The 19,864-nt window shown below is 42.0% G+C and overlaps 1 protein-coding gene across 7 annotated transcripts in view; it reads right to left on the minus strand.

The window, feature by feature from the left end:
• Positions 1-2,150: 2,150 nt before the first annotated feature.
• The window catches only part of LOC308586657 (dual specificity tyrosine-phosphorylation-regulated kinase 3-like), a 43,821-nt gene continuing 26,107 nt past the window's right edge, over positions 2,151-19,864 (minus strand). Inside the window, exons 1-4 of one of the 7 annotated variants that reach the window (XM_081193463.1) lie at positions 16,578-16,693; positions 16,205-16,267; positions 6,297-6,375; positions 2,151-4,931 (exon numbers count right to left, since the gene is read on the minus strand). In XM_081193463.1, coding sequence (XP_081049589.1) covers positions 3,360-4,910 — 1,551 coding nt within the window. In that variant the 5' untranslated portion in view covers positions 4,911-4,931; positions 6,297-6,375; positions 16,205-16,267; positions 16,578-16,693 and the 3' untranslated portion in view covers positions 2,151-3,359. Of the gene's footprint in view, positions 4,932-6,296; positions 6,376-16,204; positions 16,268-16,577; positions 16,694-19,533; positions 19,696-19,864 lie in introns of those variants that run through there. The other 6 variants (XM_081193460.1, XM_081193465.1, XM_081193462.1 and 3 more) reach the window with 6 other exon arrangements.

A 19,864-nucleotide genomic window follows, 5' to 3' on the forward strand; every position in this document is an offset into this window, starting at 1 on the left:
GCTCTATCCAACACAGCACATATATTAGTACAGGCAGCCCCCCATTTGTGTATAATTGAAACCCATTGGAAAAGCCTGCAAACAATCCACTGCGCCCTTTTAGTGACATTTCAGTAATGTCTATATGACGTGTCTGAGTCACTTCCGGGTTCTGTGTGATGCGCATATACACGATCACATGCATATTGGACACACATAAATGGAGGGCTGCCTGTAGAGAGAAAATTATTTTCATTAACAATCTGCAACATATTCTTAGTCACAGAATCATGCGTTGGTAGAGGCCTTGTAGCCTACTGAATCCCTTCTCCTGCTTGATTTAGGAAATCACTAATTACACATTTAAAAACTAAATCAAATGTTTGCAAAGTGATTGATTTCCTTTACCAATGGGGCTGGTAGGAGGCCAAACAAGTCTAGAATAAAATTAACAAAAAAGCCACACAACTTTTTTAGGGAAAGCATGCACTTTATGCTTGATACACTGTAACTATAATAACTAAGTAGTGCAAATTGTTCAATATATTTAAGCTCTTAGTTTTCACAATGCTATTACTCTGTTCTAGAGAAGTGAACTTTTCAGCTGATCTTTCAATACAATGGTCTGGGTGCACAATCAGCTTTTTGCTTATCCTCCTGGGATTAGTGGAGATGTTGCTGAGATCATCATATATGAGCCATTTCAGTCAAAAAGGGGGAGAGGACAGGATGTTAGTTTAAAAAGACCCACAGTTTAATTTAAAGACTTTCTGAAGACAATAACTATTGGGGGGGGGGAGTTGTTTACAATTACTAAGCCTAAAGGGTAATAAAAAGGCTTTATTGATTATTGATTTCAGTTTCTGAAATTGCCTCTGTTTCACTCCTGTTAATTTTAAAGCACAGGTGAATTAGCATCACAGAAACACAAATGGAATATTCACTGCCATTGTAAGATAAAGCTACACGAAATTTAAACAGCTTCTAGATATCTTTGAGAGAAGTTTAAGTTTGACTATCTTCACAGAAAGGATGGCAAAAAAAAAATAGTTAGATGACAGTTACTCTGAGCTTAGGGATGCAACTGAACCATATGCCAAAGAAAAGTGTCTAATAAGAGATTGCTTTTCTTCTCTGGCTGTTGTTTCCTTATCTGCACTATTAATGACCTATTTGCTTATTTCAACTAAATTACTGCAGTCTATGCACCTTTTTCCTCCACTCACAATCTCTGCTGCCAAGGACTGAGATACTACAGTAGTCTTTTATCTATAAACCATCTTGAAGACTTATTGGCACTGTGACCATTACTACTGTTATATTTGCAGGTTTAAAAATTCCATTTCAAATAAGAATCCCATGTGGATATATGGATGATAGTACAGCCCAGTTGACTTATACATAGGGTTTTTAATTTGAATCAGGGCAGCTGTGTATAGGTGCAGCATGGCTTTCAGGTACTGAATGCAAAATCTTAAAAATCTGAGCCCAAGTGGGGAATGAGTATTCTGAGTGTACAAATAACTCAAATAATAATAATAACAATTCAAATGCAATTTGGAATATACATTACAGTTACAGATAAAGACAATCTTAATTTAAAAGCAGATAATGTATTTGGAGAGTAGAAAAAATGCTGGTGTTGTATCCTGCATGTAATATGTGTTACAGAAGGATGATGCAAATTGGTCTGTCGGTGACTGGCTCTTTTCCTATCAAGTATTAACAACCTCACAGAATGGGTCAACAAATGACAAAATGCAGAAACAGGACTGATCCCAACACTATTGGTGCACAAGTGAAACAGGTATCCCTTCCTCTCCTCCCCTTGTAGCCTCCCCAAACCAGTTCTGAAAGGTTCCCCAACTCCACAAAGATTTTCGGTGGGTGGCTCCAGGGCGAAAAAGAGTAAGCCTGCTCATGCAATGCTGGATTCCACCCTGAATGAAAATACTCATTGACTTAACTGATTGATCAACATCTGACACAAGTTCACATTAACAATGCCTTTGGCTGGGAGACTTCTTTCAGTCAGAGTAATCTGTTAAGTTTGTACTGCTTATAAAATGTGCCTCAGGTATATTTGAAACTGCTGTGAGACTTAACAAGTGTGTGAGTGTCAAATAATGTAAGTTTGGAGGTTTAAACTCAGAAGCAAACTTCTCTCTATCTTAACCATTAATACACATCTTCCACCTTTTATTTTCCAGTAATCAGACACTGCTACATCTCATTACATTTTACTGTACAAAACTTCTGAACCTTCAATCAGATTATGCAAATCGCCCACCTCCACAATGAACTTTTAATTACTGGCATTTTAACCTTGCCCCAACCTCTTGGAAACTGCACTTGCTTTAAAACAGTTTGTCCTTGAACCAATTCACTAAAATTAAGAGCAGCTTACTCTGAAAGAACAGAGTCTTGTGACACCTGAAAGATTTTTATGGCAAAAGTTTTCATGGACTAGAGTACACTTCATCAGGTGCATTCTTCAGATGAGAAGGACTATAATCCACAAAACCATATGTCACAATAAATTAGGTGTAGACTTTACGTTACCATGAGACTCTAGTTGTTTTTGCTGCAAGACACTAAAAGAACTACCCTTCGGGGAAATAATGACACTAAAAGGCAAGGAGACATTTCTACCTCCACAAACAAATGCTAAATTATAAAGATTAGTTCAGTCAATTTTGCATGATGGATGGATGAGAGAAAGGAACCAAGCACATTATACCTAGAGTCCCAACACCAGTTTCTTCGTAGCCTTAGGACAGCACCCACTCTTCTTAGGAGTGTTTTATTGCCACAGACTGCAAGCAAATTTAAGGAGGGCTCCTGGCAAAGACAAAAGACTTCCCAAACACCAAAATCTGGCACTCAGTACATTGAAATTACTACAACAACAACCAATAGATATTAAAATATTGTGCTTTTTGACCATCATTCTTTGATGTATTCACTTGTGGCTAATTAAATGCATAGTTTATTTATCTTTGAAGTGGTTTGCAGCAAACTGTCTGCTAAGTGAGACTGTCCGCATGAGCAGTGGTTTTTGAGTTTTATTACAACAGTGCTATAAAATCCATCTGTTACATAGTGCGTAACTTCACTGAACAAAACAAATGTGCTGACCTATCAAAAGTGATGTAACAAGCACCACATTCTAGCTGAAACAACTTGATAAAACAATCATAGCCCTTAAAATGCTTATGTTTTGATGGGGGGGGTTGTTTATACAAGATTTAGTGTTCAATAAAAATCCATTTCTTTTCTCTCTTTTTTTCCAAGACCTCTGCGCATTCTGTCATCTTTTTATATTTCAAGGATATAATTAAAAACACAGCATATGTACTCTTGGAATATGTAATTCTCTATTAGCTGACCAATTTTGGTAGCACAGTACATAGAGGTATATTGGCATTTGAGTCAGACATTAGATTAGCTCGTAGTTTGTTGGCTACCCCAACAACTGGGGGTAATCTGGAACCTATCCCTGGGAAAGAGCTTGTATAATGAGCAATCCGTTTGCCTGATGTTTTATCCATGCAGGGTGGCTTAGGTACTCGTTTACAAATCCAAGGATGTTTCAAAGCTTGGGTGGGAGTCATCCGTGCAGAAGGATCCCAATTAAGACATTCTTTCAGGAATTCTATAAACACGGGGTCATCACAGCCTTTTAATGCTGTGACCCAATCCTTGTTGCCTGGAGCACCACGCATTTTCCCCCTACGTGATCTGCTGCCATTAAGAGTCATTTTCCCATCTGCCTGTGTCGTTACAGTGCAGTAACGAGGATGGCCTTTTGAATTGATGAAGTTTTTGGCTCGCTTGGATTGGTCTAGCAGCTTCTGTGGGGGCATTCCAAGGAGCTCCATCATACAAGCTAGCTGATCGCCTTCATCCTCCCCAGGAAAGAGAGGGTAACCAGTCAACAGTTCCACAAGAATACAGCCAAAACTCCACATATCTATGGGCATCCCATAACGGCTTCCCAAAATGACTTCTGGGGCTCTGTAGAATCGAGACTGTATGTAAGTATAGACTCTTTGGTGCTCAAAACAGCTGGATCCAAAATCAATCACTTTGATTCCACTCCGCCCTTGTTGTTTTAGAAGAATGTTTTCAGGTTTCAAGTCACAATGTATGATTTTGTTTTTATAAAGAGCCTCCAAACATTGCAGTATAGAGTGGGCAAACTTTCGTACCAGCTGCACACTGAAGCCTTGAAATTTGTTTCTTTTGATCAGCTCATAGAGATTCATACTCAGGAGTTCAAAGGTCATACATATGTGATTCCTAAAGGTAAAACTCTCCAGCATGTGAATAACATTCATGCCACCAGTTTTATCCTGTTTTTTGAGATGCTCCAAGATCCGTATTTCTTCTGCTGCTTGCCGGTGAAACCTCTTTTCGTTACGTACCATCTTTAAGGCCAAATGCTGGTGGTGTTTGTGGTCATAAACTTTAGCTACTTGGCCAAAACTGCCTTTTCCAATTATTTTTAGTACTTCATATCGGTAGGCAAGATGGTCGTGAGGCACGTGAATGTAGCTGCCTTGTTCATCATCATATCCACCATTGTTTGGGCCTCCAATGACTCCTTGCCTTTTCTTTGCATTTGCACCCACAAAATAAATTTCAGGAAAGTTCAATATTTCTTGCTGCTCATAGGCTGACAACTGCTGTTTGTATTGCTTCAGTGCTTGTTCCGGGGACTGACTTCCGGTTTTGTGTGCTTTTGTCAAGCTGCCACTATTTTTGTTGGTACTTATGCTATCAATGCTTTTATCTTTTGCTGGAGTTGGAAAAGACCTCTCAGAGGCATTTATTCCTGAAGACTGGAGAGTACTGCTCCTTCTGTTGCCAGAGTCTTCAAATAACTGCTCCACTTTGACTTGGCTCCCTGTCAGAGGATGGTCCTTCATTGTGATTGGGTTAGTAGTTACCTATTAGGATGAAACAAAGCAAATCTTTAGTTTCAGTTCTCATTTTAACAATGGGGAAGCAAAGAAGCAATGAGACAAGCTTTTCAGATGGCGCATTTACAAAAAAACGTATTCTGATCTAGTTCAGAAGAAACCGATCGCACTAGCATGCACAAGAGCAGCTACGCAACACCTACGGTTCAACCCGGCATGTGGGCAGGTGCTGAAAGTTTAGCATTAAACCAGGGGTCACCAATGTGTTGCTCATGGGCACACAAGTCCACAGAGCTTTTCCTGGTGTCTGCAGGGACCCACCCCACCCCCACTTAAATTGGTCTTGAAGCAGCATTCCATTATAGTCAACATAATAGGTTGCAGTGAGTGCTTGGGTTCTGCTATGTGTGTAGTGCCTGTGACAGTTTTCCCACTTTTTAATGTGCTCATAGGCCCAGGTTGGCAACCCCTGGCATAAGCCAAGCCATAGCTGAAATATGCATATTTGCCATCCTAGAACCACAGGAAGCCAACTACAAGGATGAAAAAATACAAAACACCACAAATAGGCACACAGAGGGGATGCAAAGCAGAAGCAGGTTATGATAGAAGCCTTTTCAAAGGGCAAATGGAATGGCGGCCAGGGCAATAGGTGAATTCTAATTTTGTTACCAAGGGCTCCATGCTACTCTCATATGTCTATCCACAGTTCTCATCTACTTTATTTGAAGCTGTATAGCAAGGCAGAACTGAACACATTTTGCATCTGTCCTAGAAAGGAACTTTTGCTATCCTCTGCCAATAAGGGACTAAATATTTTCCACAGTGAAAAGAGCAAACTGAAATTGGCAAGAAAACATAATAAAGGAGTTTCTCATTTCTACAAGATTTCAGTGTAATATACGAAGGTAGACCTAAAATTATATCCAAGGAGAAAGGCAACAGACGCACTTAAAGTTCATACTGCTTTTAGTTCTGCTCTGCACGGAAGTTACAAGCTGCTGTGTTATATTGTACAATAATTGTGGAAAGTGCAGAAACATCTGCTTTCCATTCTAGCCTTTAATCTCAAAATAAAGATAGCCAATCCTTGAAACTGAAAATAGAACTTCCATTTCAGTAAAAATATACACATGTCTGAAGATAACTGGTGAGTGATGCTATCCATTTCCTGTATAGCAAGTTACTGTCTATCATCCCAACATAGCAGCAAAATAACAACTCATGGAAAATAACTTGCATATCTTTCCGCTGAAATGCCAATACACAGTTTATCCCATTGGCTCAGAAAAAGAAAAGTTTTAAGAGATAAAGCTCTCTGGTTCTTCCTGATTACTACTTAACTGCTATATCTGCCTGGAAAATGTAGACAGTACATTTTGAGACACACACCTTTCCAGGAACTCATAGAAAATATGATCCAGATAATTAGCATTTTAGTAACACATTCTTCGCTGGGCTTATGGCTGAACTGCAGAGAAAGAATGACAGACAGTGTAAAATTCTGAATAAGAAGGCCACTTGCAGCAAATAATTCAAAATGACACTAATTCTCTGTAACTCAGTAAGAAATCCAGGTTTTAGGGGAAACTCCATTTTCAGAAATGTCTGCTTTCCAATCCAACGCTTGACTGAGGAATTACAGACAGATTCTTCTCTTCATTTTACAGTAAAGTTAAGGAGCCAAAATGAGAAAAGCAAACTGGAATTGAATCTTAGTGAGCTGCAATTTTGTACAACATACAGTGTTTATCTGCAACCTAAAAGGTCACACCTTGAAATAAAAAGGTAAATAAGTATAGCATTTTCCAATTATTATACTGGTACTTGCTATGGATAAACTCACAATAACAAAGAGGCACATGTCTGAAAAGACATTCTGCTATCAGTTAAAGGTGAAGAGATCTGGCATGTGACAAGCACAAAAAGGCGAAAGTTTAAAGCTGCATGGTGCCACAAACTGAACTATTTCAGACTTTTCCCTCTGACCAATAAATGAGGAAGATTCTTGGACCCATCTGACCCAAGGATGGTGGGAATGTGCCTAAAAACTATAGTACTTGGAAGCTGGCAATGAATGAGTTCAGCTTTTGTGTTTTGTAAACCCAAGTTTCCAGCTTTCATGTTCCAAAATATAAAACTTGCCAAGGATCAGAGAAGCATTATTTTAATGGCTCAAAAAACCAAACAGGATTTGTAGAGAGGAATTTAATATAGAGTGATAACCACTTTTCCAGAAACAGAAACATATTTACGTGGCACAGAAATGCCGCCTCTTCCTACAAACCCAACCTCAGCACCTAACTTCCTTTCCGTGATCAAAATCCCATATTTTGCAAACACCAGAGAACCATGATCAAGTTAGTTTTCCACAACTATTTTCCCAAAGCATGTAAATGGACATATATGTTTGAGGTGAATTCCCTGCTACATCCTTCTTCATATCGGCTATCTATGTTGCCTAGGAAAGCCTCCTCCCTTTCAAAAGAAAGCAAACTCCCAGCCACTGACCACCTGATTCCATGACATCGCTCTTTCCCCATTCTCTGCTCTGAAAGAAATGCATGGTATGATTAAGCCTCATACCTCCTAGGGCAGTATTTTGTTTCACAACACATTCTCTGTTTTGACAGTGATCCTACAAGGAAATAAACTGAGGTCATGCTGATAAGAAGAAAGTTAGAAAACTATTTGGGTTTGGTTTGATTGGTTTTTAAGAACCGAGGACTAACGATTAGTCTTTTGTACGAACAAAGAGACAACACACACACACAGGCTTGCAACAAACTCCCACAGGAAGACATTAGCTTGAGAAAGTTCTACCTCTCATTTCTCTGCACTGCTCTGAGTATGGACCTGGGCCTCCCGACATCAAGCAACCATTTAACGCACTAGAATTCAAACAGCTATGCCACTCTTTGCCCAATTCCCATTACTCAGTCATTTCCTGCTGGTGGGGAAAATAAGAAAGGAAATAACAAAGAATTTTAACATTCACCCATTTCATAGCACAGTGCCCTACAGGTAACCTTTCTCCTCTCTCCTGAACAAGCTACAGTAAAAAGCACGTCTGCTTTCTGTTGTTTTCAGAACTGTCAAAAAGGCATCCAAACACAACAGTGGAGCTCAAGGGCCTCTTAAAACACACATTTTAAGACTGTAATTAGCAGCCAGATTAGCCCTCTGCTTAACTGCTAGATCTCATCTACTGGACCACAATTATTACACAAAGTAACCAGTAACAAGAGGGACGCGGGTGGCGCTGTGGGTAAAACCTCAGCGCCTAGGACTTGCCGATCGTCAGGTCGGCGGTTCGAATCCCCGCGGCGGGGTGCGCTCCCGTCGTTCGGTCCCAGCGCCTGCCAACCTAGCAGTTCGAAAGCACCCCCAGGTGCAAGTAGATAAATAGGGACCGCTTACTAACGGGAAGGTAAACGGCATTTCCGTGTGCTGTGCTGGCTCGCCAGATGCAGCTTTTCACGCTGGCCACGTGACCCAGAAGTGTCTTCGGACAGCGCTGGCCCCTGGCCTCTTAAGTGAGATGGGCGCACAACCCCAGAGTCGGACACGACTGGCCCGTACGGGCAGGGGTACCTTTACCTTTACCTAACCAGTAACAATCCAGAAGACCTAGAAAAATACTTTCAATATATTGCAAAATGTAGAACAGGAAAGTATGTTTCAGGTTTCAGAAAAAGTCCAATGTTCTATTATGAAAAGTCTGAAAACAGACACACACATTACATGCACTGTGTACTCTGAATTAGGCTAGGCATTTTCCAAAGCAAAATCTATTTTGACAAACTTGTCAAATATGAGACAACATTGAAGGAAAGGGGTGCAGGGACTAAATGGTCCCCATCATACACTGTCAATGAAACAAAATATCAAAATTTAACTATGATAACTTTTAAACAATGCTTTGTTTAAGATTACTTGGGAAGTACAGTGGTACCTCTACTTACGTTCACCTTCAGGATATGTGCGTGGGAAACCCAGAAGTGTTTTTACGGGTTTCGCCCCGCGCACGTGCAGAAGAACTAAACTGCACGCATGCACCTCCAGATATGAACACCTCGGGATTCGACTGGAGCTCCGGAACAGATCCCGTGTGCAACATCGGGGTGGTGAACCTCCATTCTGTTGGCCCAATTAGGCGTGCCAAGCCATTTTGGGTAAGCCATGTCCACCTATCCTATGACTGTACAGCACTGTGTACGGTATTCCAAGTGCAGTTGCACCACAGATTTGTATAACAGCATTATGATACTCACAGTTTTATTTTCAATTCATTTTCTAAGCATTCCTAACACGTCACCTTTTTCACAGCTGCTGCAAACTGGGTTGACATCTTCACTGAGCTCTCCACTACGCCAAGGTCTTATTTCTGCTCAGTCACTTCTAGTTCTGACCCCATGAGCATGTACATGGTGTACATCACTTCACACTTTTTTAAACGTTTAATTGCATTTGCCATTTTATTGCCCATTTACACAGTATTTTGGAGCTCTTCACAGTTCCTTATTGTTTTAACCACCTGGAATAATTTCGTATCATAAGCTTACTTGGCTCCATCACTGCTCAATCCTAATTCTAAATCATTTATGAACCAATTAAAAAGCACAATACTGATCCTGGGGGTACTCTACTTGCTACATCTTGCCATTGGAGAACTGTCCATTTATTCTTGCCCTCTGCTCCCTGTTTCTTAACCAGTTACTGATCCACAAGAGGGCCTCTTTTCTTATTCCATGACTGCTAAGCTCGGTCGGGAGTCTTTGGTGAGGCACTTCCAGAACTACATACAACTGTATCCCATAGTATTAATTTATTTAAGATTAACTCTCGATAAAAGAGAAGAGTTTGAATTTTAGGGCAAAATACTCTTTTCCCCAGACTCCACAGTAGCTGTTCATTGACATTTCCCCTTAAATTCGAGTCCACAATTCTGCAAAATTAATGCTATTCTAATCATGTAAATATTTTGTGAGCATTTCCATGCAGTAAACTTCCTTCACACCAATACATTTAAATAATATAAATTTTTCAGCTTGCAAGATGTATCAGTTATGCCATATTTTTAGCGGCCTTATGCCATGGTACATTGAAACAAAGTCATATGGTCTCAGATACACTTGTGACCACTTATACTGCTGTTATATCCGTGTAACTTAAATGGGATCAATTCTTAAACCAAAAGTTGGAGACATACAACAGCAGCATAAAAACTGTGTGTGTCCACAGGCACAGATATATGGTAAGCCTGTTTAAGCACTCCTTCTAGAGGGAAAAGATGGGTAAATCATCCTATAACAAAATCTGACTCCCCAATACAAAATGGAAGAGAGAATGGGCAGAACAGCAGAAACAGTGTCATGGTTCACAGCATAGAGTTCCAGAATACAAAAGAAGTGGGCCCTACTAGGGGATGGCAGAAACATGGTCACTCACCTTTTGCATGTCTTACCTGCAACAGGCATGTCAGATACAAAAGTGAGGGAGTAGGTAGAACTAGAACGTACATGGTACACTCTACTAAGCAGATGATAACCCAGCCACAGGAGACAGGAGGATGCATTGCATCAGCCCTATTCGGCTTGCTTAGAGACCAACCATGGTTTGTTTTAAAACAGGATCCTTGGTTTGTACAAAATGCTAAGCCAAGATTCTTTACTAGCAAAAACAAACTTGGTGTCAGGAGGAGGGAGAGTGCATGAGCTCAATGCTTTACTTGGGCTTGGAGAGGTTTGTGCATGTAGCACTAGAATATAGTTTAGTGTTCCATGTGACTGTGGTCACTGTGTCCTTCCTGAGCTACTAGCTGTGTATACCAGGGCAAAGAAGGTACATGAGGGAAAGGGTCCTATCACAGTGAGCATGCTTACATGATAAAGGTTCAATTCTCATTTCTATATAGGGCTTGGAATGGCTCACATATGACCCTGAAGAGTCACTTAGACAATACTGAACTAGATGGTCTGAGTATGATGCAGCTTTCTATGAGCCCTAACCCAGCAGAATAGCACACATTTCACAGGCAGGAGCTTCTAGGGCAAAACCAAGATGCAATCTTCCTCTGGAAAACAGTGCAGTGTCAGAGGAGTGTTGCATGAGTCAATTGCCTGGCTTTCAGATGACGTAGGTTGCCTTTTGTATCACTGGTCCCATCTAGTCAAACATCCCTCATGCTTGTTTGGCCAGGTCTGCTCATTATCTCCTCCACCTCCAAACTGCCTGCCTCATTGATCACGGTGGCAGTGACCGGGCTGCCTGTGAGTGCAGAGGAGACTGCCAGTGTGGTGCAGTGGTTAGGAACGGTGGACTCGTAATCTGGTGAACCGGGTTCGCTTCCCCGCTCTTCCACATGCAGCTGCTGGGTGACCTTGGATTAGTCACACTGAAGTCTCTCAGCCTCACTCACCTCACACAGTGTTTGTTGTGGAGAGGAAGGGAAAGGAGATTGTTAGCCACTTTGAGACTCCTTAGGGTAGTGATAAAGTGGGATATCAAATCCAAACTCTTCTTCTTTTACCCTCACTGGAGGTAAAATGGCAAGCGGGGGGAAATGTTGCATCTCTTCAGACCTGATAGCAAAGAATTCCCTGAAGATCTTTTTTTCCATTTAAAGTCCCTTCCTGAGGCTAGCAGAGGACAGAACATACTCTGGGGTGTGGAAATGATCCCAACCTGCTCACCTCCAGTAACAAACAAATGGTCAGCTATAACAAAAGGCAAGCATTTTACTAAACAGCATCCAAGACACATGGATGGGGTTGCCAGACTTTTATGAAAGTTGTATAAGACAACAGGATAACAGGTGGTTTACTCTGCAGTGCCATCTGTCACCAAAGTGTGCAACTGTCCATAATGCAACTTATGCACTGGAAAAAGTGAAAGTTGGCAACCCCACAGAGAAACAGCCAGAATCATACAGGTTACTGAGGCCGGTAATGCTGAAGGCCTCACTTGGTCTGCAATGGTGCTGGGAGTAAGGAAGAAGATACAGCTTCTGTTCAAGGTCAAACAATGGAGTGCCGGGGGGGGGGGTGCACACAGACAGTAGAGAACAATGGTCAGCAACTGCAGCACATAGTTCCTGGACCACAATGCTCACCTGGTGTTTTTGATCAAGTGTGTGTGAGAGAGTGCTGTCTCCCTTCACCCAACCCCCAATGGGGAGTGGATTGCAATCACCAAGACAATACTTACCTATCTCTTGTAGGAAGTTGCAGTGTTTTGTTCTACTCCATGCCCCCAACTGCAAAAGGGATCGTGAGCGTTTGGCAAGCAATGGTTAGAGTGCAGTTCCTGCCATTCATCAACAGAGAGCTTACCTTCATGTGAGGGTTCATGGCCACTGGCCTCCCCCTCCCTTACTGAATGTACTTACCTCTCCTGTGTGGGTGGCAATGCTACTAGCTGTGGAGGGAGGAAGAATGGTTAGCCAATACGCAGTAAACAATACTGAAGTGGGGTGGCTGGGAGTGAGGGGGGCACTATGAGGCATGGTACCCTTTCCACGCTTAATTGTGTGGCGTGTGTGCATCCCTAGGTGTAGTGGCAGAAACAACATGCATCTTGCTGTTTTTGTGTGGAGACTAGAGAGTACCTACAGGGGCTGCAAGAAGGTGTTAGCAACCTGCTCTTCCTAGAGGTGTCCTGATGAGGCTGTTTGTGTAAAATGCCCTTTCTCCATAACTCCCATTACTAAAGTTCTCCCTTGCATGTTCCAAGTATTTCTAACGAAGCCCCATGCTCTCATCGGAGCTATAGCACCTGTCAGGATTTATATACTGCTGTAGGTGTGATGTAATTGAGTGCAGCGTTAACTGCATCCTATGTCTGTGGAGATGTGGCCAGAGCAGGAGTGTTATAGTGTGTTTCAACTCTCCACTGAGTTGAATGGGCTCACCATTTTTATGTCAGTGTAACTGACGTAGGCGCCAGGAGCAGAGTCAGAGATTTTATGATTCAGACGGCTCCTTTCCAACATATCCTACACTGCCTTTATTGGTCCCTGCACCTGCAGGATGTCACACCACAACAGAAGTAAAGCTGGCTAATTTGTGATATTATGCCAACATAACCCTGATGTTAGTACAATGTTGCCAGTACAGATAATTCATGCCAAATTCTATGGTGCTCCAGCTGGCATAAGTGTGCTTAGACTGTGGGATGTCAGAAGCCACTTTCCTATAGTTTGGCTTGGCTTAACTGGAAAGCAAAGAACTCCCTTTCTCCCCACTGGAACCATCCATCAACACATTTCACACCTGGTTAGAATTCCAAATCCTGTTGTTCAGGTTTGGTAGTCTGACTTCCCTGAGACAGCTGGGATGTAAAGAACCCTCTCTCCAGTAGAATGGCCAGCTGGATAATGATCAGATGACATTTGGCAGACTGACCCACATTACAATTTTAACTACAAGTTCCATTTCCAATCAGATGACTTCAGAGTAACCTGTCACCCTGCTTCCAACACTTCCTCTTGCAAAAGCTGGACTACATAGTTTACTTAGCCCATAGACTAGCTGTTAGCAGCCAAGAGAAATGAGTGACAACACATGTGGTGTGTTGTTCAGATCAGCTTTTTGAATACTCCCAATATAGGTTAGCCTTGGAAGACTGCTTGTTCTCTTAATATTGCGCTATTTACTTCTGAGTAACCATGCTCAGGACTGTCTGTAAGTACAATAGGATTAACTCCTTAGAGCACTAAGATTGCATTATTAGAAGACAAGGGCATTTCCAGTTTATTGTAGACTCAGTGCTGCTTGTGCACATAGGTTTCTCAAGAGTGTCCATACAAATTTGTCAGCATCAAAACACCAGTTCATAGTAGTACAATTAATCTGGATTTCCCTCACTGTGAAAAATCCAGTAAGCCAAAATTGCCCTATTATACATTAGCGGTCATCACTGGTATGGAAGCTAGTTACATTTTTGTGTGTGGGTTGGGGGCAATTTGTCATGTGTATGATGTTTCAGTGGGTGGCCCCTTCTGTTTGCGCCTCACCTAATCACAACCTAGCCAGTTTTTGTTTCAGGCAGACCCTAATGCCAAACAAAAACATTTATTTCCACTGACTGCCACATGCTGAAGGCGTGCACAGTTCAGGAATTATTCTCTGTAGACCTCCACCCAGTAACTTTGGTGGATTATTATAATTGCAATGCATATATCAGACTTTTAAATTATTTTAAAAAAGTAACATGGCAGTTGTGCACAAGACCTCTAACACTATTTGCACAAAAACTATACAAAGTCAGGAAAATGGCACTTTTATGCAAGAGCTGACTACTATTTTTATTTTTAATGGAAACAGATATTGTTCCCCACAAAATAATACACGCCTTCATTTGGCTCATTGTGAAACATGAGAACTAAAGCTAGTAACATTTGGTCTTACACTGTTGTGCACTTCCTGGAAGTTTTGTTTTTACTGCATGTGCGCATGGTGCAGAAAAGAACCTTGCACACATGCTCAGAATGGAGAAGTATTTAAAGGGTTGAGGGGAAAGGCAAACAAAAAAACAAACAAAAAAAAATCCCATAAAAACCCATGGTATGAACCTTTAGTTAAGTGAATACATTCAGGAATGTTTACCTTACGTAAAGTTTAAAGCAGATGCTGGTTGCATACATTGGACTTTTTTTTATTTCCTCCCTAAACCTCCATGATAATATGAATAACATTTAAGCTATTTAAATATTCCTCACTTTCACTTGGGTCAGTAAGGCAAATGCATTTATATATTTCAATATAATTTTTAGTTATACTTTTTAAAGAAGCAACTACATATGGCAGCTCACAAAGATTTCAGAAACAGGATATTGAAATTACAGAATTATCAATGGACATTTCCCAAGAAGCAAGTCCCACTAATTTCAAATGGGCTTATTCCCACATAAGTGTACAGAGGACTGTACTTCAAAAAGCAAGAAATCCATGACTGAAAGGGTTTATAAGAAAACATAGCATAAATAATCTGAACAGGCACATGGGTGTTTGATTATTTCTTTAAAAGGGCACAAAATTCAATGATGGTCTAGAAAAACAGTATTCGCTTTTATATGCATTCATAAATGATTTGAATGTGTGTGTATGCACACACATACACACACTTGCGAAGACGGGGAGGGCAAAAAGTATTGTTAGGTGTCACAAGCTGACAAACACGTTTATAACAGTCATGATCTGACCCAATGCATTTGCTTTCACATCTCTATGTCACATTCTAATCCATTTACTCCCCTCTGGCTTTTAGCCACAAGTTTCCAATAAGCAATCATGGCATGATAGAATGCTAAAACTGTACATGCCAGTTTCTTCTCTCAGTGATCAGACTATGCAGGGAATCTTTGGTTTCACTCAGAATAGAATTCCCCTGTTGCTGGAAAGTATTTACACATCATCTTACAGTTAAGATCATTGCCACAGCTGGATATAATTGATGCAACCCAAATGAGCCACTTCATCCAGCTTCCAAAGAAATATAACTCTGATTAAAACATCTATCATGTCTATAAAAATAGAATTCAAGTACAGTAACAGGGAATAGTGGTGTTCCAAAAAGAAATAGGGTTCCTTACTTACTGGGAGCATATGAAGAAATAAAAACAACACCCATAATACATAAACACAAAAGTACTATTTCAGCCCTATAAATGCCTAGTTGCATTTAAAAGTTAAAGTATATTCAGATACACACAGGTGCAGTCCTAGTACTCCTGTGCCAAGTATAAATGCAACAAACATGGCTCCCCAGATAACACAGCAGACTTCTGCACCTATAGTGTGATCTCTCTCACTTCTGACCAACAAAGATAGCACAAACACAATTATCAGTTCTACTACCTATGGCTTGCTTCTTCACCAATCAGATTTTACTTCTGTCTTATCCTAGAGAAAGGTGATTTATTTAACAGTTCGAAGAATAAAGTCACAGAAGAGCTGCTCTTGCAACTCTTACTCTGATGTAAGCTGGAAGAGAATGAATTCAATAATAATATTTTGAGACCTCTGGGTATAGGGCAGTATAGAAATTCAATAAATAAATAAATAGTTTATTTCTAACTTTATATATTGATGTTTCCCCTGAGGAATACAAATGGATGTCTAGAACAAGCTTGAAAATTTAGAAGACAGCTTTTAAACATATTTTTTGTCACTGCAGAAAGGACCAGAGAACCTCTAAAGTGCTAGGTGTACTGTCTGCACAGAGACAGGCAGGTTTTTGGCACTTCTTAATTCAGCTCTCTTGTCAAGAGGTGTTAAAGGTGCTCTCTGTTCCCTTACCTGGGCATGCCTGTTGTTGTCACCAGGCCCTCTCCCACATCATGAGCACCTCCTGGGGCTATGCTACAATAGGGGAGGGGGAAAGAGAAGCAGTAAGGCAGGCAGAGCAGCAGTGGGGTGACTACCCCCAGAAAACTGAGTTGCAAGGCTGTACTTGTTAAGACAGGAATGAGTTACTGACTAATAAAACACACATACATTAGTATCATGAGTTGCATCCAGTTATTAAGTAACATTCTAGATCATGCTAAACAGCATATCCTATGGCCTGGAATAAAAATCAGTAAGAACAAAACGACCTTCCTCATGGATACAGCTGTATTAATGTTTTGCAACACTGGAGACAGAATCCAAGATTCCTGAAATTACTTACATTAGGTCTCCCCAGTGACGGAAGTCCAGAAGGGGTGCATTCTTCATTTGTAGGATCTGTATATCTAATCTGATCTATTCTCATGTAGGAATCGTACAAGCCATCTCCAAACCTGGCTGGAAATAACAAGATGGTCAGTAAAAACTAACACCAATTCATACAAACGTTATTTTTAATTTATTTTTCAGTAAGCCACTTAAGTTTGCACAGGATGAAAAAAGGAAACAAAAAAGCAGCAACTATAACACAGCTAAAAACCGGTTTCTTAAGGCTAGATCAGATATTGGAAACCTGTGGCCCTCAACGTGTTTTAGGACTCCATAGTTCATTGTCCCCAGCCAGCATAGCCAAGTCAGAGATGATGGGAATTGTTGTCCAGCAACATCTGAAGGGCCACAGGTTCCACATCACTAGGCTAAATGTTCACTAGCTTTAGGATTTGTTTATGGATCAAGCTCTCAAACCAGGTCCATTTATCACAAGTATCAAGAAAATCTTAAAATCTTTTAGCTAGCAATGTGTTTTAAAGAAAATTATCTGAGAGGAGTACACAATTCTGTAACATCTTTATTTAAAGGTTGCAAAATAAGCCAATAAATAGATAAAATTCCTTCTAAAGTAAATGAAAGTGCAAATGTGTTGCACAGCACTTATGAATCAATGTCTGCTTAATGTGACAGAGAATAATAGTTCAGGAAATACAAATTACTACGCAAATCAATATGTGTACTGGGTCACAAACACAGTTGTCTACAAATATTATATTGCTATGTAACTGTAAAAACACCACCTTCAATATTATTTACACTAAGGCTGAAATTGGTAGAGCTTGCTTCCAAGCAAACATGCAAAAGAATGAGCTGTAAATATTACCTTAATTTTCTACATTTTTGTTTTAAACTGATCTCCAGTTAGAAGCTATATTCCAACCAGTTATCCTTGGCCTATGCAAATGATTATATTTTCATGTGAATGCTGCATTTATTGTCATTCCGCCCCCCCCCCAATAAATCCCACAGACCAGAGTTTGATACTAACATATATGCATAGCTATAAAACAGTACAGTGGTACCTCGGGTTAAGTACTTAATTCGTTCTGGAGGTCCGTTCTTAACCTGAAACTGTTCTTAACCTGAAGCACCACTTTAGTTAATGGGGTCTCCCGCTGCTGCCACGCCGCCGGAATACGGCTTCTGTTCTCAACCTGAAGCAAAGTTCTTAACCCGAGGTAATCTTTCTGGGTTAGCGGAGTCTGTAACCTGAAGCGTATGTAAACCGAGGTACCACTGTATTCTATTCCTGAAGATGCTAATTTAACAAATGTGTTCTACAGACACAGTGAAACAGAAAAATCAATGGTGTGAAGGAAAAGAAATAGGTTCTTCACCCCGCCTTACTTGATCACTAAAAAAATTGCCTTTCTTTTAAAACTTGGATTGCAAAACTAACAAACAAAATAGTTACATGAGGAGTACTGCTGATCTGAACAAATGAATGCTCCTTGTCCTAATTGAAAACAGTTAAAAAGAAGTCAACTAAGTTGCCAACGGAAAAATGTCAAAATAAAAATTCTTCCTTATGCAGAATTTGGCAGTGACTTGAAGGAATCTGGCCTGCCTGCGTCTAAGTCTCTTAAAGTCATAGAGTATTTTGGATATGCGTTTACACACAAAGTGCTCTGAAACATGAGACCATTTCAGATCCATACTGATCAACCTTCCCCTTGCGTTAAACTCGCCCAGACCTAACAAAGCAATTGTTACAGAACCTTAGAAAGAAAGAAATCGACGTCGTTTCCTATGGTAAAGCACAATCCTCCCAACTCAGGCCAGCTTGTCCGTTAAAATCAGACGCCGGCTGCTTTGTCCCGACTGGCATTTTAAACCTCTCGTGCAATGGGGAGTTTTCCCCTGGTCTCCTGGGGAACCCGTCCCGACACGCTTCCCAAGACTCCATCCGCATTTTTCTCTTTCTCTCGACTCCATCCACCACCACCACCCCAGCGAAAACACGCAGGGCCGAATCCACTGCTAGTCCTACTCAAGAGCAGACCCATTGAAAACAAGGAGCATGGCTAACCCAGGCCCATTATTTCCGAAAGGTCTACCCTTGAGTACAACTTAGTCGGATGCAACCCACAAGCTCCGATTGCAATCGTGTGCATGTTTACTTGGCGGCCAATCCTGCAACGAGGCTTAACCCACAACAGGACCGGGCTTTTAGCATTTTTGCCGACGGTGCTTTCTCCGTCGCGACCCCTGCAAAAACAAAAAAAACACCCGGCCGGCCCTTCGCTTCAAAACAAGCTTGCCGCAACCTCATGCCTCCCTCTTTTCTCTCCCACCATCCCTCTCTCTGGTGCTAGATTCCCCCCGCCATCCCCCTCCACAATATGCCCCCCGCTGCATTATACTGCGGGTCCAGATAACCTAAAACGGATGAGTTATCCTTTAAACTCCTCGCAATCGATCTAACGGAAGGGCGCAGGGTGGAAAAGGGAGCAACAAAGAAGTGGATTTCACACACTCGCACGCGCACACAGGGCAGGACGCGGGATCGCTTGGAAGACTCTTTTTCCTTCGTAAAACAACGCAACAGCCTCCCCTCCCAATGTAGGCGGTCGGGGGCCCCCAACTCAAAATCCCCGTTGCACAAAACGGGGGTGGACGAGGCAGGCGCAACGTGACCTCTCTCCGAGGAAGCGGGGCCAGCGCGGCATGTGCGTTCGGCTGCATATGCAATAATACAGATCGATACTTCGCCTCTCTTCTTGTGCTCTTCCGCGAGAAGCCCCACGGGACCCCCCCTCTCCGAGTCTTCGAATGGCCCAAAGGCCCTCTCGCCTCGAGGAGTGGAGGGATCCATTCCAAGTCGGGGGGGGGGTTAGGAATAAGATCCGAGGTAGAGCCCCAGGGAGCCCCATCCAACCTCCCCGCCCGGGAGGGGCCGTTATTACCTGCAGTGAGGGGACCCTCCGGCTTCCTGCTCAGCAGCATCATGGCGGTAGCGGGGTGGAAGCCCGCGGGCCCTGCGCCCCATCACCCTAGCCAGGCCCACACTCCGGCTCGCGCTGCCTGCCTGCCTGCCTCGCTCGCTCGTTCGCCTCTTTCTCCTCTGAGGCTGTAGCACGGCGGGCGGGGCCGCGGCAGTGCTCAGGGCGCGGTTGCTAAGGGAACGTCTGCTTGGCCCTCTATGCGCTTGCGCGGTGAGAGGAGGAGGCGAGCGGGGACAAGAGAAAGGAAACGGGAGGGCGCCGAGGGGGGAAAGGGGATGAGTGGGGAGAGAGA

The sequence above is a fragment of the Podarcis bocagei genome, assembly GCF_964188305.1.
Source record: "Podarcis bocagei genome assembly, chromosome: 5".
Classification (NCBI taxonomy): Eukaryota; Metazoa; Chordata; class Lepidosauria; order Squamata; family Lacertidae; genus Podarcis; species Podarcis bocagei.